At 41.5% G+C, this 25831-nt stretch overlaps 1 protein-coding gene across 1 annotated transcript in view; it reads right to left on the bottom strand.

Moving 5' to 3' along the window:
* Nucleotides 1-25831, bottom strand: part of LOC129170234 (cilia- and flagella-associated protein 44-like) — a 27261-nt gene extending 1430 nt beyond the window's left edge. The window contains exons 1-33 of the mRNA XM_054757566.1: nucleotides 25697-25831; nucleotides 23040-23176; nucleotides 22783-22945; nucleotides 22565-22667; nucleotides 22254-22470; nucleotides 21278-21392; nucleotides 20989-21153; nucleotides 20740-20895; nucleotides 20593-20640; nucleotides 19340-19439; nucleotides 19174-19268; nucleotides 18895-19098; nucleotides 18684-18794; nucleotides 18451-18603; nucleotides 16802-16987; nucleotides 14928-15070; nucleotides 14548-14827; nucleotides 12938-12993; nucleotides 12635-12797; nucleotides 12362-12492; nucleotides 11200-11408; nucleotides 10983-11124; nucleotides 8761-8938; nucleotides 8388-8629; nucleotides 6025-6223; nucleotides 5735-5938; nucleotides 4034-4229; nucleotides 3841-3954; nucleotides 2409-2539; nucleotides 1053-1169; nucleotides 780-981; nucleotides 540-700; nucleotides 317-451 (exon numbers count right to left, since the gene is read on the bottom strand). Of these exons, the coding sequence (XP_054613541.1) occupies nucleotides 317-451; nucleotides 540-700; nucleotides 780-981; nucleotides 1053-1169; nucleotides 2409-2539; nucleotides 3841-3954; nucleotides 4034-4229; nucleotides 5735-5938; nucleotides 6025-6223; nucleotides 8388-8629; nucleotides 8761-8938; nucleotides 10983-11124; nucleotides 11200-11408; nucleotides 12362-12492; nucleotides 12635-12797; nucleotides 12938-12993; nucleotides 14548-14827; nucleotides 14928-15070; nucleotides 16802-16987; nucleotides 18451-18603; nucleotides 18684-18794; nucleotides 18895-19098; nucleotides 19174-19268; nucleotides 19340-19439; nucleotides 20593-20640; nucleotides 20740-20895; nucleotides 20989-21153; nucleotides 21278-21392; nucleotides 22254-22470; nucleotides 22565-22667; nucleotides 22783-22945; nucleotides 23040-23176; nucleotides 25697-25750 (5010 nt within the window). The 5' untranslated portion in view covers nucleotides 25751-25831. The remainder of the gene's footprint in view (nucleotides 1-316; nucleotides 452-539; nucleotides 701-779; nucleotides 982-1052; nucleotides 1170-2408; nucleotides 2540-3840; nucleotides 3955-4033; nucleotides 4230-5734; nucleotides 5939-6024; nucleotides 6224-8387; nucleotides 8630-8760; nucleotides 8939-10982; nucleotides 11125-11199; nucleotides 11409-12361; nucleotides 12493-12634; nucleotides 12798-12937; nucleotides 12994-14547; nucleotides 14828-14927; nucleotides 15071-16801; nucleotides 16988-18450; nucleotides 18604-18683; nucleotides 18795-18894; nucleotides 19099-19173; nucleotides 19269-19339; nucleotides 19440-20592; nucleotides 20641-20739; nucleotides 20896-20988; nucleotides 21154-21277; nucleotides 21393-22253; nucleotides 22471-22564; nucleotides 22668-22782; nucleotides 22946-23039; nucleotides 23177-25696) is intronic.

Genomic DNA, 25831 nt, shown 5'->3' with positions numbered 1-25831 from the left:
TTGTTGAGTGTTTTAGCCTTTTTCTTTGAGGTGGAAAAAAATCGTAAAAAAGATTTGTTTTATTGTGGGGATCACCATTAACAGTGATCTTAAAAAAAACAACTAACAATATTCGACTATTACTCACCTGTGGACACAAAATGTAACGTACATTTGACTATGAAAATCCTTAGTCGAAGACGGCCATATTAGATTTACTGGTTTATTGCCAACTACTGCAAGTTTAAAAAGGTTGCAAATAAATATGATTTATGATAAGCGTTGAATAAGATTGAATGTATGTTTTGGCAATGTGACGTATTGGAAATAAAATTACAATTTTCTTCTGTCTTGTGTAAAGTTTCTGTTCCAGCTCTTTCTTCTGCTCAAAGAGCCTATTCAAGTAGAGGAGGCGTTCTGTGTTGCTCCTTGTCATCGCCATCACAGCCTCGTGAGCCCTTTCTACTTTGACCTAATTGGCACACACAAAGAAAGATATGTCAATAGTTAGTAAATAATATTCATGAACACATCCACCAACACACATGGGGCGATCTTACATCCCATTCTGCAATGTCTTTGGCATTGGAAATGTCTTGAAAGATTTTTTCCTGCTTCATCTCCGCCACTGATTTATTCACACAGAGCGTCTGCAGAACCTCCATGTCCACCTCTCTCCCAAACCTCGTCATCATCAGCTGGTGACACAGCTTTTCCAGCGCTACAGAACAATATCAACAGATTCAATTGCAGGTTCTGCCGATTCGAGGCCTCCTTGGTGTTTGCTTGTCGGGTCTTACACTGGATCTCGTTGTTCATGTCTTTGCGTTCTTTGATAAGCCGGATATGCTGCTGACGGGCCTGACGGTACACCTCTGTCTGTTGATTCCTCTCTACCTCCAGCTCGTGGACTCGCTCCCGCAGACGTTGCAGCTCCGTCCTGGTGAGCACCAACGCCGGGCTGAGATCCGAAAGCACCGTATCACTGATATCAAACTCGATCTGGACGTCAGGAGCGGCAAAAGACGTTTTAGCATTCAAGACATAAGTCTTTATTGAATATTGTTGTTTACCTGGTGCAGCCGAAGAGGAACCACAACATCAAGTTGGTTCATTTTCTGCTGTTTTTCCCTGTTAACTTGCTCCAAGTCATCCTCCGCTGCCTTGCGACTGATTTTCACCGATTTCATCTGTAAGGCCAAAGTAAGTTCAAAATGTTGCAAAAAAAATGACAGTTTGGAAACATTCCAAAAGAGGTTTAGCTGGGGAATGTTGGAAATACACTAATCTCTTGTGTTTGAATTTCACAGCTTCACTCAATCACAGTTTTAATTAATAAATGATGCTGTTTCATGGTTGAATACAGCCTTTGGTTAGTTAAAACATATGCATACTGAAGCAAATTCTATTTTTTGCTTCTCATTCAATAACAAAGACATATTTATACGTTTTTTTATGAACCCCAACGCCCGATTTACCCCAAAGACAGATTTATACATCTTTTGTTTTTTTACGTGAGAGGCAAAAAGAGGTGATGACCCAAGTGCATGCTAAAAGATGTCACTGTCTGAGCAGTTTTAAGCCATAACAAAGGGGAAGAATTGGGATTCAGCCTTAATCGCCTGAACAAAAGGTTTTTATGACAGGTTTGAATTATCTCACAACAGACCCAACAATCCCTAATAAAAATCCTCAATAAAAACACAGGCTACTGCTGTGGCCTTTAAGCCACACCAAGCTAAAACTCAACTCTGAACCTCCGACATCACTTCCTGTCGGCTCTTACAGGAAACATATTTATAGAAACACATAAGCGCAAGTCTTAATGACTTATTTAATCTTATTATGTCTACTACATTGGTAATATGCACGCAAAGGTGACCATAGGTGTGTACTGTATGTCTAGAGATCTCTAAGAATGTTAAATAACATATTTAGAAGGTCGTAAACAGGTTTTGTATGCTCTATAACTATGAAAATACTAATTTTGCAGAAATTCACTCATCACTGTTGGGTCTGGCACCAATTAAGTGTGATAAACGAGGAACTACTGTATTCAACGTCACACTTTCATGATATCAAAATTGAAATGTACACTGTTACATGGCACTGGAGGATTCAGAGCATACCTGTCAACCCTCCCGTTTTCCCTGGGAAACCTTCTTTCCTGTCTTGCCTGCTCATTTTTTACTATGCTTGTTTGTTGTGTAGACAAACCAGAGCCGTCAACGCGTAACAATATCTCAAATATTCATTGCTCTAATGTTCTAAAGTAATATATTTTTGAAAAAATGTGATAGAGTGAAGCTGTGTCATTCGGAGCGCAACGTGGCATCCATTTTATGAAGCAGTTCTTGATGAGACTATAAGCATGTCAGCATGTAAAAGTAGCCTAGTGACAGCCAGTAGTTGTTTGAGCATCCTCTCACCTTCTTAACCAGAGAGTCACATTCTTTCTCCAGCTGGTCAGCAGACTTCTTCTCCTCTGCCAGGAGTTCTTCCAGGTCCAGTCGACGCTCACGCAGCTGCAGTACGTGGTCAAACAGTTCGAGGTCACAGCCTGTGTGACATAAGGACGCTTACAGTGTCATTGACATCCAGACCGACTTTATCCCATGACCACAACAAATGTCTTTTTTTATTCTGTAACAGTCTGAAAGTGATTCATTTATATGGGTGAAAACCAAATAAACCATAATATTGAATATGACATGTTATGGTATCATATAGCTTAAAAAATCTAATCAAACACAAAGTACAAATGTTTTGTATTTTAATTGAAACACGAGGTTTGAAGACATTCAAAACTAGATGAAAAACTGTTAAAAACATAAAAACTATATACAAATCAATGAATACTACACACATGCATATAAAAACCAAATAGTACCTAATGGATGCATAAAATAGTCCCGATTTATTGCACAAGCCTTATGTATTTGGTGCATTACTGAGTTTGGTAATGGTTTGAGCACAAAAACCATGTAATAGTCTGGTGGTTCGTGTCTTAGCTGCCCGGTTGCGTCTCCCTGAGGGGAGAAGGTTGAACAGGTGGTGACCGGGGTGGGATGTGTCCTTCAGGATCGACAATGGGAGGTGAAAATGGATTCAAGGCAAACTAAGGATGTGTTTGTTATTTTTTCAGCAGCTTTGATCACCCTTTGCAGGGCCTTTTAGTCTGCTGAAGAGCTGCTACCATACTAAACCAAGATGCCGTAGGTCAGGGCTGGTCGAAGGACAGCAGCAGATGTTGTGTAGAATTTAATTATTATATAATATAAAAATAATAATTATGAATTATTTCAGGCTCTCAAGGTCATGTTACATAAAATCATAATAGAAAGTATATTAGAAAACCAAATAATAAGTAATCTGTTCATGTCATTGCTTTATATTTTCAATAAGCTCTGTGCTGTGGCTGCTGTCTTTGTCAGCGCAAAGACTTGTATGATAGTTCCTGGGCGGTGCCACACACTGCCGCGCTTGACTGGCATTGGCAATTAGGACTCCTTGTACCCTCTCCGGACTGCATTCTGATGCCAGACTGTCGTGACTCTTCGCTACCAGTCTTGCTATTTGTGCTTAGTTTCGTTATTTTTGTACGCGTGGCTTTGCCTATTTTTGGTTTGCACTTTGTCTGGTTTTTCCTCACTCGACCGTTTGTCATGCTAACATTTTGTTCCTACCTTTTTCTCTACCTGTAGAGCGCCTCGTGTCAGTCTGCATAACCTTACCGAGCCACCTTGTGACAATTATCATCACCATAACACTAACCCATTTTAGATCAGCGTCACCCCGACTGCTGACATGGCAATATAATCTGTGCCCCATAAAAGAGAAGCTCAGTGATGAAGTACTGACCTGACGGGCATTCCTCCGCAGCACCTTCTCCCTCCAATCCATCCCAATCATCATCGTCATCGTCATCCCAGTTCTCAAAATCGTCAAAGTCATCATTACTGTCTTCATCTTCATCTGCAAAACATCATCCGCAGCATTTACTTGCATGGCGCACAAACTCATGTCCCATTCTGTGATCAAATAGCCCCCCCACCGTCACTTCCTGTCTTCTCTTTCTTCTTGGTACGTTTAATTTTTTTCTTGAAAACTTTGGTCAGATACTCTTCAAAGTTGTTGTCGTCACCCAGCAGGGCCTGGAAAGCTGCAGTCAAAGATTTTTCTTTCTCCTGCACCTTTGCTATGTCTTTACGCTTCATTTCCAGCTCTTCCCGATATTCCTCCAGCTTGGACTGTTACACAAGAGATAAAACCAAAAGACAGATGCATTAGGATACAATAAAGTGATAGATTTATATAGCGTCTTTTTAGACACCCAATTCATTCAATCCAGAGTCACACAATGGTGGTGGTAATCTACATCTGGGGTATTTCTTGGTTGCAGTCGACATCGACTCAACATTTAGGGGTCAAACAGGAGTATTCGTAGCTAGACGTCAAGTGAAGTCGGACCGAAAATGCCACAAGCATGCACTGTTCTCGCTTGTGGAAATTGTTCAAATAGGGATTTTGGGAAGAGCTATTGCTTTGTCCAAAACAAAGACAAAAAAGTTCAATGAACAACCCCAAAAAAAAAACAAAAAACGATGGCTGCTCAACCTGTCTCTCCTGTCGAGTGGATCCAAGTCTCAACACACTAAGTTTAATGGACAACAATAAGCAAAATTTATACTAAAACCCAAGTTAAAATATTGTTGGAATTGCCTCACAACAGAAAACTATATTTGTCATTTCCTCATACCACCTCAGCGAAATGCTCCAACTGCATAAGTGCCCCAATTATTCAATAAACACCATAATTATACCACCAAGATCACTGTATTAAGGCTGTTGTGCTGCAATGGATGGAAAAGTAAAATATAAGAGAGGAAAATGTCTGCACCAGCTGCACAAAGTAACAAGCACCCACACCCACAATGCTGTCATCATTAACACTAGACTATGGGAACACACACTTTCGCCTGTTTAAAACAAGTATTTCTAGAAATAAACTGGTGTTCTGGCACTGTGATGCAATCTAGTAGCAAATATGGGCCGCCTATGACACCCATAGGCTACTGGTAGCAACTTAACAGTGTGGCGATCGCATTGCTTATAGCAAATTACAGTTAATACGCCACCCCCCAATGCAATAAGACTGTATTCATGCAGATTGACTTGTGTAAGAACACAGACAGACATGCAGTATTAGAAGCGCTACATTACGTCTGACACGGATAAGCTTTCATCGCTGTTTGATCGCCTTGTTCGTGTTTGATGTCTTGCAACACACCATGCACACTCAACACACATAATTGGAGCAAATAATTTCAATGTTATTCACATTAATCTGCCAAACACTGTACAAATATGAGTTTATATGTGGTCATGTTCAATGTGACCCCCCCCCCCATCCGATCACCGGAAGTGATAAGGACAGCCTCTATGTCACGTGGTTGCAACCCAGCAGTACTGACTGTACATGGCTGCCAATTTGCAGCAGCTGCCTTTCCGACCACCACCAAACATTCATTCACATTTATTCACCAGTGTGGCCAGCACTGGAGGCAAGAGCAGTAACTAGAATGAAGGAAGCAGGGTTCGAACGTCCAACATCTCACGCTACTGCTTGAACCACTGTTGTACAAATATATGGTTATCTACTGGCAAGATCCACAGATCAAAATAAAATTGCACACTAATGTGCTGCAGCACAGTGGTTGGGAATCATTGCACTTAGGTCTGAATGTTTTCTCACTATCAAGTTGTACTCCTCCTTCACACGTGTGTTGAGCTTCTCCTGCAGGGTCCTCTCACTCTTGTCCACCTCCTTAAGGAGCAGCAGTTCCTGGTAGAGTGTCAGCTGACGAAGGTTGCCGAGTTTGAGCTTCCAGTCCAGCTTCTGTACCTTCTTAAGACACATCATGTGCTCCTTGTCAAACGTATGCACCAAGCTCTCCATCTAGAAGCATCAGTACGTTCACAGTTGATAGTTTGAAAAATCAAAACGTTTTTAATCAGAAAATGTCTTATTAAAGTTAAACAGACGTGCTCCAGAAGAGAGTCCTGCATGTTGAGCAGTGTGTCCTGCGTCATCGTCTGGAGCTCCTCCTCACTCGGCTCTGCTTCTTCCTCTTCTGTGGCCTCATCGTCTACATATGAGCACGACTTATTTCCCATTTGTTTTTCCAGCTCGTCGATCACATTCACGCCTCCCTCCTGCTCCTCGAGCCTTGTATTGCGTAACCTGTTCAGATGTTAGAAGAGTCACATTTGGAAGACAAATTTTAGATGAACTAAATAAACAATATGCTTCCCCCTTTAATTGAGTTCAGCACTGAATCTTCAGTATTGTCCATTATGTTTTTATTTTGCTTATTTCCTCTCCCCTTGCTTGGTGTTTCCAGATAACTTGGCAGGCTGCTTGGAGCTGAACAATGAGGCTGGTGGACGCAAATACCAAGAAGTGCCATTCATACACCAGGAATTTGCCAGATTGTTCCCTCAGGTCTCTGCCATGACACCCAGCATTTTCCTTCTTCCTCAACGCAGCCTTCATGCTGATTTTCTGCCTTTTTGTTTTGTAATTTTATCTTGCTTCCTATTTTTTTCCTCAGTGTCCCACTCTGGGTAGGTTCTGTTTGAGGTTTCCTGTCTGGTGTTTTACTGGTTGCCTCACTGCTCTTGTTTTTGTCAGCGTTACACATGCATCTTTGCGGACACTTTTTGTTCCTAGTACAGGTGGTCCTCAGTTTACAATGCTTCGTGGTTCCCAACAAGGTTTTCCTGTCCATCTCACCGGAGAGAGCCTTTGCTGACTTCCTGTTCGCTCACACCGTCCTGCATCTTGTTGTCAAGGACCAAAAACGTAATTTTGGTCTGTAAACACGACTCGCTCAAGAACTATAGGTAGTTACAATATGTGTGGCAAGAATGCCGTGTGTGCCTGCGCGGCTAGACTGAGGAAAAATAACAATGCTCATTTGTTATTATTTGTCTTTTCGCACTTGATTACGTCTCCCAAGCAGCAGTGCACCAAAGAAAAGGAAAGTCATCACCATGGATGTGAAAATGAACATCATAAAAAGCTCAGAGAGAGGAGACATGCTCTTTTGGTCATAACTGCTCGACTGTCGCGACCATCATTGAGGATAAAGATTGCTGAATGCTAATAAATGCTAGAGGGCTCATGGATGCCGTGCGCTGTTCCAAGAAGATCTGGGAGGAGAATAAATGTCATCTTTTTATGTGACATGCAGTCAGGTGAGGTGAGGTGAGGTGAGCCTCACTTGTCATGATGAAAAATAAAAATGACAACATACAAAAATAAAGTGATTATTTCTCAATTGAACTGTATTAGAATGTATTTTCTGTGATTTCGATCCTTTTTAACTTTTCTTGGGTAAAAATTGCTTGGTAAAAAAACAAGGCAGAAACCTAAGATAAGGCTGCCGCGAGCATTTATTCTTGGCCTACCATCTGCGTTGTATCATGGTGCCTGCCAGTTTATCAGTATGTCGCCAATAATATGTTGCAGAGACATTTATTATACACCATGACTTTCTACAGCCTGTGTAATGTCTGCCTGTCTCATGTAAGTGTGGCATCATTATTCTTGCTAATTGGACAATAAAATATTGACAGATATCATACAGGAGGCTCTTGCAGTTCTTGCTTCATTCCGAAGGGGTGCGGCCATGTGTGAGCTGGAAGGTGCTTGTCGCTGCTGTCCTTCCACAGAGAGGAAAAGCCAGCGTATTTTTTGACAGCAGCACCAGCTGGTTAACAAGCCAAATGCAAGATATTTTATGCTCTGCTGAATGAATGAATGAATTTATCAAACATCCAAGCTCACCAGGTGGTGATCAAGTATCAGAGCTTTTTTTGGAGGATAGGGTGCATATTCTTCATGTACAAATAAAATGTAAGAACCCAAATGTTTTCCAGTTAACAATAAATTAAATATATAGGACTATTTGAATACATAGGACCTTCTTTCTTGTGTTATCCTCTTAATAAGCAACCTGCATTAACATAAAAAACTCCATGGTTTATAGGTGTTCATTTACTGTAGGTATAAGCTCTGACCTAACACAAACACTCAACTTATATCACAGTCTCGGAATGGAACTCGTTTGTAAATACTTGTTTGGCTACCTGTAGTTAGTTGTCTTCTCAGTATTTTACTGATGCCTTTTTCTTTTTACTTTTTAATATTCCCATAGTTTTTCTTGTTCGCCTAGCCGTGTTTTCACACTTTTTGGACTCAAGCCTGTTTGCTCATAAATTGTTAATTCCCACAATCTCGACTCACGTCTCTGCACTGGCGTCCAAACCTCACGGTTCGCCACAAGTCTCTTTCAGAGTGTAGATAATGTCACTAATACAAAAAGGAAAGCTGACTCCAGCACCTCTGCTCCCTCAGCACCCTGTATCTCTCCAGGATGGCTCGGTTGCATCGCTGTCTCTTATCTGGGATTTCCTCTGGTCGTATAGTGGGCAGGGGAGGTGGATGGCGGTGGAGATTGGAAGGCAGAGGACTCTGGATCTTCTGGAGCTTCTGAGCTTGTGCCCGCAATTTTGATATGAGGTGAAGTTTGGAGTCTCGCAAGGCCAAGATCTCTCTGTTCATCTCAGTCTGTTTCTCGTGTATCTGAAATCATTGATGGATTCATTTTTAAAAATCATGTCTCGTTAGCTGATACATTACCATCTGGATCAGCATTTGAAGTAAGAAATAATGAAGAACGCTGTGTAAAAGGCTGTAGTGTATGTGTGCATTACGTTATCCTCCAGGGCGATCATCTCAGCTTTCTTTTTGTCTGCACTCATTCGCAGGTGTTTTGGGACAGTGAAGTTTTTATCTGTCTTCAGTTTCAAGTCCCCAATATTTTCTTTGGCTTCATAGATGGCCTGCACATCTCGTGGATCTTCACAGTCCTTATGTGGCTTCTCTGCATAACTGAAAGAACAATAAGTAACATTTCAATACAGCTTTAATAAGCATAACATCCAAACATCTTCTATATTGCCTGTCCTCATTAGGGTCACGGGTAAGCTGGAGCCTATCCCAATTGACTTCAGGCAGGAGGTGTTGTAAGTTAGCATGCTGCTGCTTGCTTTGTGCATTTTCGTCGTATTTTCGTCACATGGTTAGCTTCTTCTGTTTCGTCTGTGGTTTAAAGTCTTGGCAGTTAGCAAGCACCTCACACGGTTAGCTAGTTTGGTATCTATGACCACAACAGGAGACGACACAAAGGAGATTGACTGGGAATGGTCTACAGCCAGCCAGGACGCAGAAGACAATGGGCAGTGCAGACAGAAGAGAGAGAAGAGAGAGACACCACCACCTCCTGCTAATGCACAGAACTACAACACTCAACTTCCCACAATGCAATTCTTTTAAAGGCGCCAGGCTCGGCCTGTAACAGTGTTCATACGCGCTAAAGAAACAGCTTGAGGTACTTCTTTAGGGATGTTCAGAAAAAGGGTAAGAAGCTAGTTGTTCTGTTTGTGAGATAGTCTGCAATCCAAGTGGAAGCCTGGCTGAGGCACCGATTAAAAGTTTGTGATGGACCACATGCCTTAGACAAATCAATAAATAGTGTCAAACAATATTTTTACAATAAAACTTGAATAAAATCATTTAAAACTTTTAAGGCAGCAGTAACAGTACTATGCTGCTTTCTAAAACCAGATTAATTTTTTTCAAACATTTTAGCCAATACACCGAGTTTACAAATCGGTCTATAGCTATTCACCTCCGAAGGACCACCACCCTTCAGAAGCGGAAGTACAAAGGCCGATTTCCAGACTTCATGAATTTTATTTGAATTCAGACTCAAATTAAAAATGTAAGAATGTGGCTTTGAAATGTAGTCGGCAGCCGATTTGATAAAAAAAAAAGGGGTCTAGATTATCAGGACCAGCTGCCTTACTTGTGTCTAATTTTCTCAAAGCACTGAGAACATCAGCAGTAGACGAAGTGGTTAAAGTGAAGGTTGGAATATTCAGGCATCTACTGTACTCACATCCCAGCCTTCAGGGTTTGAAACAGGCTCAGTTAAAACAGGATTTCAGGACTCAAATAAAAATCCTGCAGAAATGAAATGTTCATTCAAATATTTCAGCACGGTGGACTTACCTGTTCATTTTTCACCTTCTTTAATGACGAAATTTGGCAGTTCATTTGTTGGCAGAGTCAGATGTGGAGTTCACTGTTTTCCAACATTTCTTAGGATCATTTAGATGTTTTTTGGTTTCAGAGAGACGGAATTCTGATTTTGTTTTCCTAATTAACAAAGTACATTTATTACGCAACTGAATAAAACGACGCCAATCCGCTTCAGCCTTAGTTTTTCTTGATGGTGATACTTTACTGTTCTCCAAGAGAAGTTCACATTTCTTGCTGCAGCCCAGGCAGCATCCTTGTCTTTGAGTAGGTTACCAATCTTATGAGTACACCAGGGATTGTTTCGCTTTTCACAATAAAGGTGCATGTTTGTTGATTAATTTGAGAAACTCTTCATAAAAGTACTGACACATTGCGGGTACTCAGGTTATGTAAACAACTATTGAGGAATTATGAGTAATTATCTTTATTTCCATATTGAATTGTGAATTATTTGTGAATGATATCAACTAATTTGATTATCTGTTATCTGTACTAATCATTAGTATTTACTACAGTAGTTCAAAGTTTACCGGTTAGATTTTACGCATGTTTTATAGTAAGAAATAGATCATGTCCACTTGCATGCGGAAAAAGTGTGTGCACCCCTGATATACATGTATAATGTACATAAATGCTCATATTTTCGCATTTTTCACATATTTATAGCAGGAGGAAGATCATCCTGTATACTCCCCCATCTTGCTTTTGCATATTGTAGCTCTACTTAAACCCTCATTAAGATCCAAATGTGCAAAATTCAAATTCAAGCAATTTTTCAACTGGTCTTAAGATTCTGATCAGGTCTGTATATGTTCTCAGATGCCACACTCACAGTTTAGCCCATTCCTGCTTCCTCTTTGCAATTTTGGCTCGTGCTTGTTCAGCTTTCTCCGTAGCCTTTTGGAGCCTCTCAACCTGCCGATCTGCCAGCTGTACACCAGGACGAGAAACCTGGGTGTGAGGCACATCTTCCTCTGACGAGCACAGCACCAGTAGTTTATTATTAATTCGACATACTTGTCAGGTAACCTTAATAAAAACTGTCTTACCATCCGTTTCACTACTACTCTCCTTTACAGGTTGATCTCGGGATTTTCTGCGTTCAACCAGAGTGGTGTCCTGGATATCAAACTCGCTAGATGTGGTCTGCTGTTGAGGCCGGGTTGAAGAAATTGGTAAAATACGAAAGGCAGAGACTTTGTGGCCAGTGCGGATGGAAAACACAGTGATGACCTCGGAATCTAAATAGCTGCTGAACCTGGAAGCAAAACACAGCATTGAGGCTTTTCATTGTGTTTTTTTTTTTTTTTGCTGATGATGCTAAGTCAAGCACATGTGTATAACAAATACATTCATTTTAATTTGATTTCAGAAAGACGCAGTGCTGAATTTTGTCTCTCAATCTTGTATGTTAAATACAGACTTCTAATGTCAAAAAAATTAATAATTTAGTTTTTATCAGGAAAGTGGTACAGTATTCCCTGCCTAATTCTATTTGGGTCTCAGAAAAGTCAGACAGTTTTTTGTTTTACTAAATAATATAACAAAGTGGATCTGCGCGCATTCACGATTCAGCATTGACAGCCCCATTGACTAGCTTCCATTCATCCGCCAGCTTTCGCCAGTGTTTATAGCCATTTCAACATGTTCAGTTCATCAGCTCTAAGTCATCAACTCTGCTTTTTTCTGTTTTAATTGATCATTTGTACCGGTATAAATAATTTTCTTGTCAATGGAAGAACGTATACTGGGACTGAATACCATCCATGCATACATTTTCTATGCCGCTTATCATCACTGGTCACGGGAGTATGCTGGAGCCTATCCCAGCTGACTTCGGGCAAGAGGACTGGTCACCAGTCAATTGCAGGACACATGTATACAACCATTCACACTCACATTCATACCTATGGACAATCTAGAGTTGCCAATTAACCTAACATGCATGTTTTTGGAATGTGGGAGGAAGTACCGTATACCGGTATATAAAAATTATCGCACAACTGTATTACATATTTAGCTTGTTAGCTTCTGTTGCAAGTGAACAATTGAAGAGAGAGGGATGTAGGGCTGAATCTAATCATTCCGAGTCACTTTTATTGCAAATGTTGATCCAAAATCGGAGGACAACGTCAACATTAAGGGATTCGCTGGTAGCCGTGAAACGCAATCTACCTAGCCATTGAAATTAATATGTAAGTCAGTCAGTACCAGTCTTGTAGTTTGTTAAGTGCTAAATGAGAGTGCTCCTCTTCCCAGTTCATCTGGTACTGGACCTCCTTTAATCGTCGGGTCTTCTCCATTTCAGCTTGTTCTTCAAAACGTTGGTCCAATAGCGTTTCCTGTACTTACAAATGTTGCAAAAAAATTTTTATAAGTAACTGTAGCTGTAAACTCTGAGCTTACATCTGCATGCATATACTGTATACTGTACTGTATACTGATGTACTGATTTGTGTTTGTTTTGTGTCTGTGTGTGTGTACCGCAGGAGTCAGCTGAACGTGCTCCGGCAGGCCCAGGTTCTCACTCAGTAATTTTCTAAACACTTTCTGGATCTCAGCAAGCCTTTTTCGTTTGGCTGATATCTTCATCTGAGCTTCTCGACGCTGGCGGTCTTTCTCCAGCTTCAGTTTGGCGGTCTCTATGCTGCAGGATGAATAAATAAATACCCAACATAAAAATGTGTAAAGTGACACATTTCTACTCTTAAACAGATCTGCCGGCAGAGAGGGACAGAGTAGAAGCGGAGGACCATAATATCCCATAAGATCAGAGCCATACTCAACCTGTAGGCTGCTGGGTCATCGATGTCTTTAGCTAAAACCTCGTTCTCGAAACCCATCTGTTAGAAGAATGAGATGTAAAAATTAGGGCTGTCAAATGATTAAAAAATTGGAATCAAATCAATCAGTTTTCAAATTAATTAATCATGATTAATCACCATTTACCACTATATGTGAAATATGCCAATTTTTGCTGTATTTTATGAACAGAAAGATAAATTACAGGACAAATCTATCTATATTTGTATGTATTAACAGCTCCAAATAAACTGAAAATTTAAATCATGCTAAAAAATAGCACACGTCTGATTAATTTGCCTAACACTAGTCTATAATAGTAGCAAAACATTTGAATTACACTTTAACTGTGTTATTATGAGCCACACGGGGGTGCATTCAAATTTTTCAAGTTGAATTCATTGTTTTGAGTTTGGATGTATTTTGTGGGATTTCCGAGCATACTTAAATGCAGCAAATTGCACTTCCGCAGTAAGACTTACTCTTCTGAGTAAGTACTAAACAGTACACGCTTACTGTTTTTCTTTGTATTTCTGTTTATTTAGACCACACATAGACGCATAATAAAAACGTTGTTGTACTGTTAGGAGTGCCCATGAACGCACCTCGCTGTGGTCTAGTGACAATGAGGAAGTGTCCTTCCGAGGAGGTGTGTGTGAGTTGGAGATAAGTATATAGTGTTGGAATTGCACTGCTGTTGAGGTCCTGTGTTCAGGTTGGATTAAAATTACAAGAGAGCGGCAGCCTCTGTGGGGACGCTATTGTGTCTTTGTCTGCCGTCCTAACAGAGAGCGGTGGCTTGACATGGTGTGAATGTGTTAAATACTCCAAAATGTTCACAAAATTAATTAAATAAATTTGTTACCGCCGTTAACACACTACTTTTGACAGCCCTGGTAAAAAATAAATAAATAATTGAAAATAGGGGGTCCACAATGTCTCTTTAAAATGAAAAAAAAAAGATAATACATGATAATATAGGTAAAATGTACAGCATACATGCACCACTATTAAATACTTTTTACATGTTCATGTCTTTACGCTTCACTCATAGCGTTTTTTCCGTCATGCGCTGCTGAGCTTTCGCACATTGTTCGGCCGTCCTTGAACGCACCATAGTTGTGTGCTGAGATGCAAATGTTTGCTTGGCTACAGAAGCACTAGCTTCAGTTAATCCCGCCTCAAAACCTGCACCAAGGTGAACATAAGTTAATATACGATCGTATGTATGTAGATGCGGTTTTGAGAAATGCTTTCTCTAGTCCGCTAGAAACTACAAACCACCTCCTCCCCCCACCACCACCACCAACCTCACAGACCCCTCACCACGCCCCACTTGGGGGCCCACCCCACTATTTGCAAAGCACTGGTCTATTCATTTGCTTTTGTAATACATTTGTTACATTGTAAAAGGACTTTATGGACACCTTGTGTGATATCAACTACTCATCTCATCAATCAACTGTGCTGAAAAGTTCGTAAAACATTTTGTGAGGGACATCTTTTTATTTTCTTTGTCCAAAACTATCAAAGATACATCTAGAAACTGTCATACCAGAATCATTTAAGAACTTGCCTGGGAAGTGTTGACTCACCCTTGGTGAAGGAACCTTAGCCTTTTTTCTCTGCAGGCCTTTCTGGAGCTCCTCATGAGGTAGCAGACTGAAGGAGAAGATGTTCCCATCCTCTCCCGCTGTCAACACAAAATGGTCATCATGGCTGCAGCAGATGTTTCGCAGGTGTCCATAATTGCTGTCGTGGATGCTTAGTTCCCAGTACGCCTGCATGGAGGTTAGGAGGTGGTCGTCAGGGTCCAGAGGATAAATTCTGATGGAGCCTGAGTGCATGCCACAGAGCATCAGCTGCCTGTTGGAGCTGGAACACAAACAACCAAATGTAAGCATGACCTGATGGAAAACAGGGAATACAATTGTTCAACATGTGTATGGCACTGTTTACATACAGTACATAATACCTGAAGGTGACTGAACGTATCGAGTCATCATCTGCATTGTGGATCTCCACAAAGCCAAATGGCTCATCCTGGCGTTTGTCTGGATCCTCATCCTGATTCTCAGAGAACTTACAGTGGTACAAGAAACCTGAGTCAAATTCACCCTAGAGAAGAGGAATAACATCACACTCACAGCAGGATACTCAATCAAATAACCATTCATAGAATTAACTTTTTACTCCTCCTCCCCCTCACTGGAGGAATGTACTCATTACTGGGCAAATAACGTTAAAAAAGCAATTTGCTATAGTTACTAGTTACCTTCCCCAAAACGTAGTTGAATTAGTAATGGAATTACTCTTTCATAAATATAATTAGCTAACAGGGAAAGTGATTATTGTGTTACTTTTTTTGAAACGCCATCATATATGTCAAAGAATTGGGATTTATCTTTGCAGTGCATTGAGAGATGCTTGACGAGATTAATTACTCACAACAGACACGGACAAACACTTTGCTCTACTTCCTTCCTGAAAACATCAGCTTTAACTTGACAGACTGCTCCAGCTTGCCATTGTGGTATCGAGTGTGGTTTAGAGGTGTGACATGAGCGAACGAGTTGAGTCTTTTGAACAGCTCTTTGAAGTGAACAATGACGACCGGTTTCCAGTTGCATACACCCCTGATCAAAATTTTAAAACCAGTTGAAAAATTGCAAGAATTTACATTTTGTACTGTTGGATCTTAAAAAGGTTCCAAGTAGAGCTTCAAAATACAAAAAGAAGAAATGTGAGTGAGACGAAAAAAAACATTTCTGGAACAATTTACTGCAAACAAGCACTAAAGTGAAATAGAAAAGTTTAAGACCACGGCCTTGAAAAGCCAAAATCTTGGCAAAAATGTGGATGCAATGTCATGATCTCCCGATGGCAAAGGCAAAAAGCTTTCTCTCTTTGAAGGTGGTCGAATTGTTGAGCGGCATGAGCAAGGCCTCTCGCAGCATGCCATTGCTGCTGAGGTTGGACAGTTCTTCAAAAGATTCTGAGGGTTATGGAACAAGAAAGTCAAGTGGTTGACCCAAAACAATGTCACCGACACTGAGACGGAGGATCCAGTTGGCTGTCCGTCAATACACGGGACGATCCTCGGCCCAAATGAAGGTTATTGGTGCAGAGTGCAGTCCAATAACCATCAGGCGGCATCTGCGAGAGAAGTGTTTTAAGAACGAAAAACGTCTTAAAGGGCTTCGCCTCCTTCAACGCTAAAAAATTGCCCGTTTGGAATTTGCACACGAGCACCAAACATGGGACATTGAAAGGTGGAAGAAAGTTTGATTCTCTGATGAGAAAAAACAGTTTGATACCGCTTATCTCACGGAATGATTTACGCAAGTCATTCAAAAAGATGTCACCCCCATAAGGACTTAACTTTGCCTTCATCTCCATCACTCACACACATAATGTGTGAATAAAAGATGGGAATCTGTGCTACAGCTGCAAAAAACAATACCGGTTCAGTTTTCAGCGAAGAGAGAAGAAACACCGATATGTTGTTTCATATCAGCTGTCTGAACAAGGCGAGGAGCCAAAGGGCAGGGGTGCCCATTACATCGATCACGAGCTACCAGTCGAGGGTAGTGTGGGTCGATCGCATAAATGTCATGTTGTACATGTCATATGACATCAGTCAGCCGACATTAAGCTCCTTTCCTGACTCACTGATGCTCCTACCACGGCAAAGAAAAAGTATACTCATATAAAGAATACTCATATTTATAAATATATTTTCTATGTTTATAATAGGAGGTATAGCTTTGGGACTTGGTCATTTTAAAAGTAGCTCGCAGGCTGAAAAAGTGTGAGCACCCCTGCCATAGGGTGTTTTTATATCCGTACCACAGAGAGCCAGAACTGTCCAGGCAGTGAATAGAACCCCCAGTGGAGAGGACTAGGAGGGACAGGGATAAAGATGGGGGGCAAGGGCTCCTCTTGCTCCTCCTCTTCTTCTGTGATTTGCTTTTCCTTTCGCTCTTTCTGTCGCTGCTCCTTCAAAGCTTTTCGCCTTTCTATTTCCTCCTCTCTCTGAAACCCACAGATGCATGCAAATCATACAGTGTTCAAAGACTTGTACACGCAATAACGTGAATTCAGTCGAGCCTACTTATTTTTATTTGGATTCTTCTGTTTTCAGATAAAGTATTATACTCTTATCTAACAGAGCTTTTTCCTTGTATTTCTTGACTACAATGACAATCAAGTTTTAGTACATGGGTAAATATTTCTTCCTGTGGCTTGATCCAAAAAACAAACTAAAGGGGTGCAGTAGAATCCAGGTTAATACGGTCATGGTTTTGTTCAGAAGCTTACTTTGCACTGAACAGGAAGTCATTGTCTGCACCTTTTTATGCTGTGTAACTTGTCATTCGTTGCTTTTGTTGATACTGAAGTTGACAATACTACAACCATACTATAAAACAGCTAATTCATGACTTTTTCTTCCTCAAAGAAAAATGCTAAAACACTTAGATTAAACAAGGTAGGCATGCAACAACTGTATCTTTTATTTAGTGACACAGAAAGCGCCTTTGGTCTTGCCGGTTTCAGCCACCGTTATTTCAGCCCGAAGTGTGTGGCGGTCGGCTATGTCAACATGGTCCGGTAATCTGCTGTTTAGTCGCATCTTGGTGAAAGTTATGTCTTACTGTGGGTGTTGTGGAGTCATAACGTGTCCATTTTATTCATTAAATACCGCACGTTAGCAAGGAAAGAGTCTGTGCGGTGTTAGCTTTAGCTTAGTTCGTGAGCCTCCGTGCCTTCCTCGCCTTTGTTTACTTTCTCCACGCCGCTTGCAAGCACTTACGCCTGACTGAGTGGCGTGTGTAGACTCTGATACTCTGGAGATCTCAGGGATGAGTCAATTGCACTACAAAATCCAATATCGAAAAGATCTTGCAGAGTGTAAGATGTTAAACCTGACCCAGTCTGAGATAAACAACAGCTACAAAACTGCAAATCTGGAGACGGTGGGCTTCGCTGTGCGTACTTGACGCAATCTTGTGTAAGTATACTGTAGGTCTTCTGTTAAACGCATTTTCACTGTTAACACAAATTAGGCTGAATTTGTGTCAAAATAGGCTATTTATAACAACACAAAGACATTCTATGTAAAAATGCATGCTGAGCAGCAGCCGTGGGCACCACCATGTATGTAGGCAGAATGCTACAGTGTTGATCACATGACATTTTCATATGATGACTGCAAGATTAACAGTCAAATCAGACTCCTAATCGATTCGCCGAATATTCTACGACACCCCTACAACACATGCCAAGAAACTGATTTTTCGTAGAAATGACGCTTTTGGTTCTTTATGTTGCAAAAGCGGTCGACCCTGTATGTCGACTTCTGCTTAAGTGGGCACTTTTTATTAAAAAGAACACGGTGCACCAAGACTTGACAGGTTGTTGACATAAATGGGTGCATTGTATTGCTAAACTACCAGATTAATACTCTGGTAATCATAATTAAAAATGATGGATAAGACCTTGATTTGAGATTTGATGCTCTTGAAGCAGAAGGATCTTCTGGGTAGTTCAACCAGTTCATAGGATTTAGTTGGCTTCAAGGTTTTGGGATCCGGATAGGGTACCTCCACAATATGACCACTTTCACACAGGATGAGCAGTCTGTTTTCATTCTGGATAAAAGTGTGAATTGCTTTAGTCATATTCCTGAGAGAAGAGTCTGTTCCCATTCAAACAAAAAGGCAAGACTTACATGGGAATGAGGTGACCACTCCAGTAGCCCAACCGGTCCTGGAACAGAGACAAATCCGACTGGCTCGTACTTTTCTCCAACAGTGAAAAAGAACACAGTGCAGTCTGCGCTCTGAGCATGAGAGGGCACAGGTGAGATGCCAGAGAAGTGAAACAAAATACTAATCATTACTGTCGCTAAGATATGACTCCATCCCCCTTGACCATCGTACCCCTGTGGCTAACATCATTCCATTGCATTCATATGCAACAGCAGTTACAGGAGCATCATGGGGTTTGAAGGCCTGCTTGAGACGCAGCTGGGCAGCTGCTTTGTGCCTGGTTACTATTTGCAGCCTCGAGGGGTCAAAAAGCTCCAGTAAGCGGACCACCCCATCTTCAAAGCCCGTCACCAGCAAACTTCCAGTCTGATTGACCTGGACACAAACATCAGAGCATTATTCTGCCACATTATCGGGAAGGAAGTAGCATTAATGTAATGCCACGCTTACCAAAGGGGGGGCCCAGCGGAGCGCCGTTCCACCCTGACTGAAGTGGCTACAGGTCAGTTCTGTTTTTGCCAGAAAGTCAAATACTCTGACTGAACCTGGAAAAACACATATGGTTGCAGAACAGTGTGTTGCAAGCATTTAGGTACGCACAGAAGTAGTGACTCACGGTCCAGAGCAGTTGTGGCCATGAGATGACTTTTTTTTGACACATCCAGACCCTTAATTGCCCCAGCGTGGAAAGAAAACAGGCACTCGGGATCAGGAGTCTGCTCACAGATATGTTATTATCAGTGCTAGCAAGTTGCACTGGAAATGAGTCAGGGTTTTTTCATGCATATTGAAGGGATTTTGCCAATTGCTGTATAATGTTGTAATAAAAATTACATTTAAATTCATACTGATTTGGATTTATACCTCGCTGACTAATAGTTTTTGAAGGTTTGACTATATTAGGAAGAGTTTCCAGCCTAGAAAATTACGTAAAGTGTTTCAATCCCTTAAAGATATCCATTAGAGCAGTTGTGTCCAAATTGTGGACCAGGTGCCATTTGGTGCACATTCTAAAAATACCAAAAAGTGGGACAAAGGAGAGAAAAGAAGTGTAACATAAGTTGAAATGTTGATGCTAATAACACAAAGTCGACACTTTGAACAAGTCAAATTTAAGACTTTTAAGACATCTTAATGACCATAATGAATATAATTTAAGACTAGACAAAAGGACAAAAGACATGAAGGAAAATCGGAGGCCTGCAGTGCACACACAACACTAGGCTGGTTGTGCTCGGCCAATTCTGACCGGGCTGCACAGGTTCTATGACGTGCTCAAAAGTCTAAACATTTAAGTTTTATTTGCTTTAAATAAAATTAACGTTAAAATATACTTCCAACCTTTTACAATCGTATTGAATACATTTAATGAGATTTTAACATAATTTCAACCTACTGAATTTTAGACTTCTTAAGACACTGTGGATACCCGGTGACATGCAGCCTTTTTTTCATGAAAAATATCTCATTGTAATAATATAACTTCTTAGGATATTGGATTGGTTTTAGCCTTTTTAACATAGTAGTATCAGTATGTGATATGATTCCCAACCACTGTGCCGCTGCACATTGATGTGTCGTGAGAAATCATCAGGTGTGATGATTATTACATTATTTTCTACAAATAATGTATCTTTGTTCAATCTGTCGATGCCAGCGATGTAAAGCGACAGAAAGCACTATTAAATCTTCTTCCACTAGATGGTAGAAGGTACAAAATGAAGCTGTGCAGTCACCTGCTGCCTTTCATACAACAGAAGAAGTCATGTCACGCTTGTTAGTGTGCTGTGAGATTTTAAAAAATTGTTAAATATTTTAGACTTTTCACCAAGATACTTCAAATTTGAAGTGCTACTGGGGGAACTTCACCGAGTATGTGAAAGAAAGATCCACTTTCCAAATGATGCCATTGGAATCCTACCAAACCACAGAGAAGAGGATTCCATTTTAGGTTATTGACAGAGGCAAGACATTATGAAATATAAACATGTAGGACTGGTGACTTTGTCCTCTGACCTGAGCAAACCAAACATTAGAGTCAGGTTTGGAGCTTTTCACTATTGAGGACAGGCAGACGTGATGTCCAACCACCAATTCATTAATGGGCTCCATCTCAAACTTGCTGTTCTCGCTGCTACTATCAGCACTGTCAATGGTCTCAAAGTCCCAGCCCTGTAGTGTGTGTCAAAGGATGGTCACATCATCAAACAGACATAAACCAGGACTATTGAAGCCTTTTAAATATGCCGGTCATTTTGGTTTTACCCGGATGGCTCCATCAGAGCCAATAGTCATCAGCTGTCCATCCTCCAGAACAAAAGGCTGGACAACTCCTGCATGACAGCACTGTCCTCCCTTGCTGCAGAGTTCCACTTTTATGGCGTTTCCATCCCAAAGCAGCAGGTTTCCCCAGTTGGAGCCAGACACCACCTGAGAGGAGCCCAGTCGAGCATCTGGTTAGTACTTCTCGGTCAAGTCAGCTGTGACACCAGCTGACCCGTCACCCTGAGTGGGTTAAGTGTACGTATGTATTTAATATCTTCAAGCTACAAACCTTTCCATCTGGAAGTTCTATGTAGCCTTCAATATCCGTCGCTGCAGTTTTTCCAAAATGACCAATAAGCCCCTCCAGTTTGAGACCTGTAAATGTGCTGGCCATTTTCCAGAACCTGGAGGGAGAAGATGTTTCAATGAAAAGAACATCTGATGATGTTGCGCTTCACATCAAACACTGACCTTTCAAAAATTCTTAAAACCTTCAAACCTGCACCTTTCAAATATGGTACTTACTGATACAACAGGGTTCATTTGGTCGATCGTTTATTATATTCTAAACCAGGGGTAGGGAACCTATGGCTCGAGTGCCAGATATGGCTCTTTTGATGGCTCTCTGATATTTCCATAAAATTATGACAAAAAGTTCTTATTAAAAATGTATTTTATTTATTTTCCCACTGACATTTTAGAGTAAAACATTATAGAAATCACAGTGTTTAAAAACAAAAGTCAAAATATAAAAGATTTTCATGATTTTTTTTTTTTTTTTTTTTTAATCCATCCACCCATTTTCTACCGCAAAGCGGATGGCCAGAGCCAAAGCCAGCTGCCCTTACTACATTGTCCAGGTTTGACACGATAAACTTGATTATTATTGGATAACGCGGTAGCCTACCCAGGTCACAAGCACGGATATAATCGTTTGTTAAGGATTTTGTAGAAATAAAAAGTGAGAAAAGTTAGCAAAGCTATATCCGTTTCTGAAATACTGGGCAAAATTGACCACTGATGTATTGCATCAATAAATGGAAAATCACAATCTCTGGTGATAAAATAAGTCTAGAAGTAAAAAACAGAATTAAAGAAAATAAAACGGAATTTGGTAAAAAAATAAAAAAATATCTCTCCGGCCCTATTTATTAAACCGTGTCAGAAATTAAGTAAAGTAATAAAGTTGCGAAGCCGTGATAAGAATAGATGGCATCTTTTACACAACAAATTATCTTCGGAGGATGCAGTGTGTCTTTTCTTACTTGATGTGTCCAGATCCTGATGTCGTCAGCAGTCCAGGGTTGTATGGCGAGAAGCTCACTCTGTAGACCTCCTGAGAAATGGCTTTGCACCTGAGCACCACTTCCTCCTGCCTCCAGTTCCACACTGTCAGCATGTAGTCAGGGACACTGCCCAGGCTGGCCAGAAGACTCCCGTCATTGTTAAAGTTGACAGAGCAGAATGCACGCTCTGTACCATCTACACACGCACACACACAGGTTACACATGATCACACCCAACCACTCAGAGAGGTACCATCAGCTATGCTGGATCTTGCTTCTACAGTACTTACCTTTGAGGATGCGGTATGCTCGCATTGAAGGGTATTCATAAACTATCAGCAGTGGCTTGTTTCCCTTCTCTGCCACAGCAAGGTATTCTTTGCTGTCACTTACCTGTAACATACAAGCAATATCATGATCCGTTTGCTGACAAAAAACACCTCTTAGTCTAATTTGTGAATGAAATTCCATTTTGAAAATATTGTGTGCGTGTCCCCAATCTTCTTACCCGAATTGCGCCAATTCCTCCGCCACCGCAGGAGCGGAGGTAACTCTGTTTCTTGGTGGGAACATCTAGCAAAATAAGCAGCTGACCAGCTATAAAGATCAGCGTTCTATCATCCAGCAGCTGCAGGTTTGCTCTGCGCTCACAGTCGTAGCCAAAGGAGTGCCTTCAAGAAGGAAATATGGTCAGTTAAAGGTCTGCTATTGCGGCACTGTATCACAAAACAGTGGTTTAGGTGGAATATTTACAAAATGAATTACGAGAAGAGGAGGAGGTTCTCTGGGATTTCAGAATCTGGTGTGATGAACGGTTTGGAGTAAAGCTCTTCATAATTGTAATACATGTCAACCGGTAGTGATTTCTTTGTATCGTCTGTGTTCTCCTCATCCTCGAACTCCTGCGTAAAACAAAAAAGTACTTTAATAGTTAATCTCATCAGTGTCATGATCCGCAGGAAAGGAATCATTACTTGCTGTTCTGCGCTCTTATTTTGGTGTACTCAGTCTCTACATTTCGAGTGTCTAGCATTTGACAGTGTCACCGTTTAACAGAATGAACCAGCCTAAAATGACCCCTGCGGAGGCAATGCCTGGGAACATTTTTTTTTCTTAAATGGCAGCTCAGTATGAGTGTATGTGACATGACCATGAGGCACCTGGAGATCTCTTGGAGGGCCTCCGGGAGCTTAAGGCCCAGGTTGCCCTGTTGAATAGACCTGTTGGTACCAAGACCCTCCTCCAGCCCCTTTGCCACCCGTCTGGTTAATCTGGAATCTGTCCGTTGACGAGGGGGGGCTAGTGTCAGCTGTGCGTCCCCAGCCGCACAGCTCCTTCTGGTTCCGGCTGCGCAGACACACCTCGCCAGACTAAGGTCAGGTCACCTCCGATGCCTGCTACATCTCCATGCAGAGCCGAGGTTGGATCACATCTGGCTCCAGCGCCACGCTCGGCCGAGGCCAAGTCTCCACCTGCTCGAGGTCCACGCCTGGCCGAGGACAAGTCACCTCCTGCTCTGCGGTTTTGGTCCGACAGCTGCAAGCTCCAGCTCCGTGGACCTGCCCGTGCCAGCCGCCTCTGGCTCCGCGGACTTGGCTGCAGCAGCTGTCCAACTCCAGCGCTGCATACCTGGTCGCGCCAGCCGTCCAGTTCCTGCAGTGCATCGGCAAGTCCTCGCCTATCTACCTCGCCGGCTGCAGTGACTCCCAAACTGTCATCGTCAGCTGCACCGTCGAGCAACCTGGCGTCGCCACAAGACGAGAAAGGACGCCGGCCATTCATGTCATCAGAGTTCGTCCCTCCGTGGTGGGGTGGGTACAAGTCCGGCGACCCTGGATATTTGTACAGAGAGACTGTGGAAGGTCTGGTATCTGTTCCTTGGGGGAGGGTACTGTCATGCTCTGCAGGACAAGAATCATTTCTTCCTATTCTGTGCTCTGTCTGTGCAGCCACTTTACTCTGATGCAGTGGTTCTCAATTATTTTCTGTCACTCCCCCAGGGGACAGAAATATTTTCATGCCCCCCCCCGCCGATTTAAAATACTATTGAGAAACTTATCTATTTCTGTACTGTACAGACTAAACTTGAAAATCCGACAAAATGGAGAACAGTGAAGCATACAAGCGTATTCAAGAATGAAAATGCATGTTGAGTACAATAAATTTGTACATGTTGGCAGGTCTGCACGAAACATTGAATGTTCTCCCTGCCTCTCACGCCCCCTTGACAGTTCATCATGCACCCACCAGGGGGACCCACCCAACTATTTGAGAAGCAAATAGTGGAACTGTGGGCGTTTGCAATCGCTATCAGTGGGATTTATATAATTGTTATAGTTATATATAGTTTATTGTTGGTGTTGTCATTGTTTTGCTCATCTATGCTGTCACAGATGTTTCATCTCACTTACTGTAACTTCTCCGTTTGTCTTTTCACAGAGCCTTTTCCTCGGTCACCTTCTTTTTGCCTGTCACCTGCACAACTGCAAGTACCTGCTTATGCGTGATAAAAGGCTTTTATTTGCACACTGCCTCAGTCTCTGCATACCGGGGGTCGAGCATTCGACAGCATCACCGTTTAACAACCAGTGTTCCAATACTAGCTAATAACTAACTCATGACTGGCTGATGAAAATGCTGCAGATTTAGTGTGGTAAGTCATAAGGGGTTTAGGGAATAGTTGAATCTGTCAGTCATAAATATGACTATATTTGAATACTATGTTTAACAGATTTCGTATTGACTAATCTCTGCTATTCCCGTTTGAATGTTAAATACACAAGAGTCTGGATTATGCCCACACTGCACTATATTCAAGTGACAACTTCAGACTGATCATGCTTGTGTTCGTGGCGTTTGTATTTTGCTGCGCGTTTGCCCCTGTCAGCCACCCATTCTCTAAACAACTTAATGACAGACATATACTGTGTTAACAGTATAAAAATGCAATACTGTATTTGAGACTAAATATTTTGTTGTTTGAGAAAAAAGTATAGTGTGTGCACAGGGAAATAAAACAAAAACAAACCTGATTAGAAGCATCCTCAGCAGGATCTTGATCCATAGTACAAACGCCACAATTATATATGTCATCAATCTACTTAGTGGACTAAGGTGAAGCTTGCCACATTACTATATTCCAAAATATAAAATTGCAATAAACTTCGTTGCTGCGGTGAATCTCAAAACGTGTTTCATGCCAAAAGTCCTGACGTTTGCAGATGCAGGCTTCTTACCTTTATGACGTCACAGGCATAGTCATAACAAGTTTGTCGACCGTCGAGAAACATGTGGAATTTCAATTGTGGGTGGATATCGATACAGTATGTAACGCGAAAAGTCGATGGTTTCCGTCGTATTCCGTGCTTAATTTCGCAAATCTCTTTTTTTGTGTTGTTCATATGTTACATTGTTGATATTACCTGTAATGTTATATTGTGGGAGGAGTCAGCCTTGTACTTCCACTTCAAAACCATGCATGTCACGCCGCTAATGTGTGAATGCTTGTCAGTCTCCTTCCATACATCTCCGTCCCTCCAGTGCCAGGTAGTCTTCGC

This window comes from Dunckerocampus dactyliophorus, chromosome 17, assembly GCF_027744805.1.
Source record: "Dunckerocampus dactyliophorus isolate RoL2022-P2 chromosome 17, RoL_Ddac_1.1, whole genome shotgun sequence".
Lineage (NCBI taxonomy): Eukaryota > Metazoa > Chordata > Actinopteri > Syngnathiformes > Syngnathidae > Dunckerocampus > Dunckerocampus dactyliophorus.
Note: the sequence above shows the minus strand (reverse complement) of the source record. Positions and strands in the feature narration are given on the sequence as shown.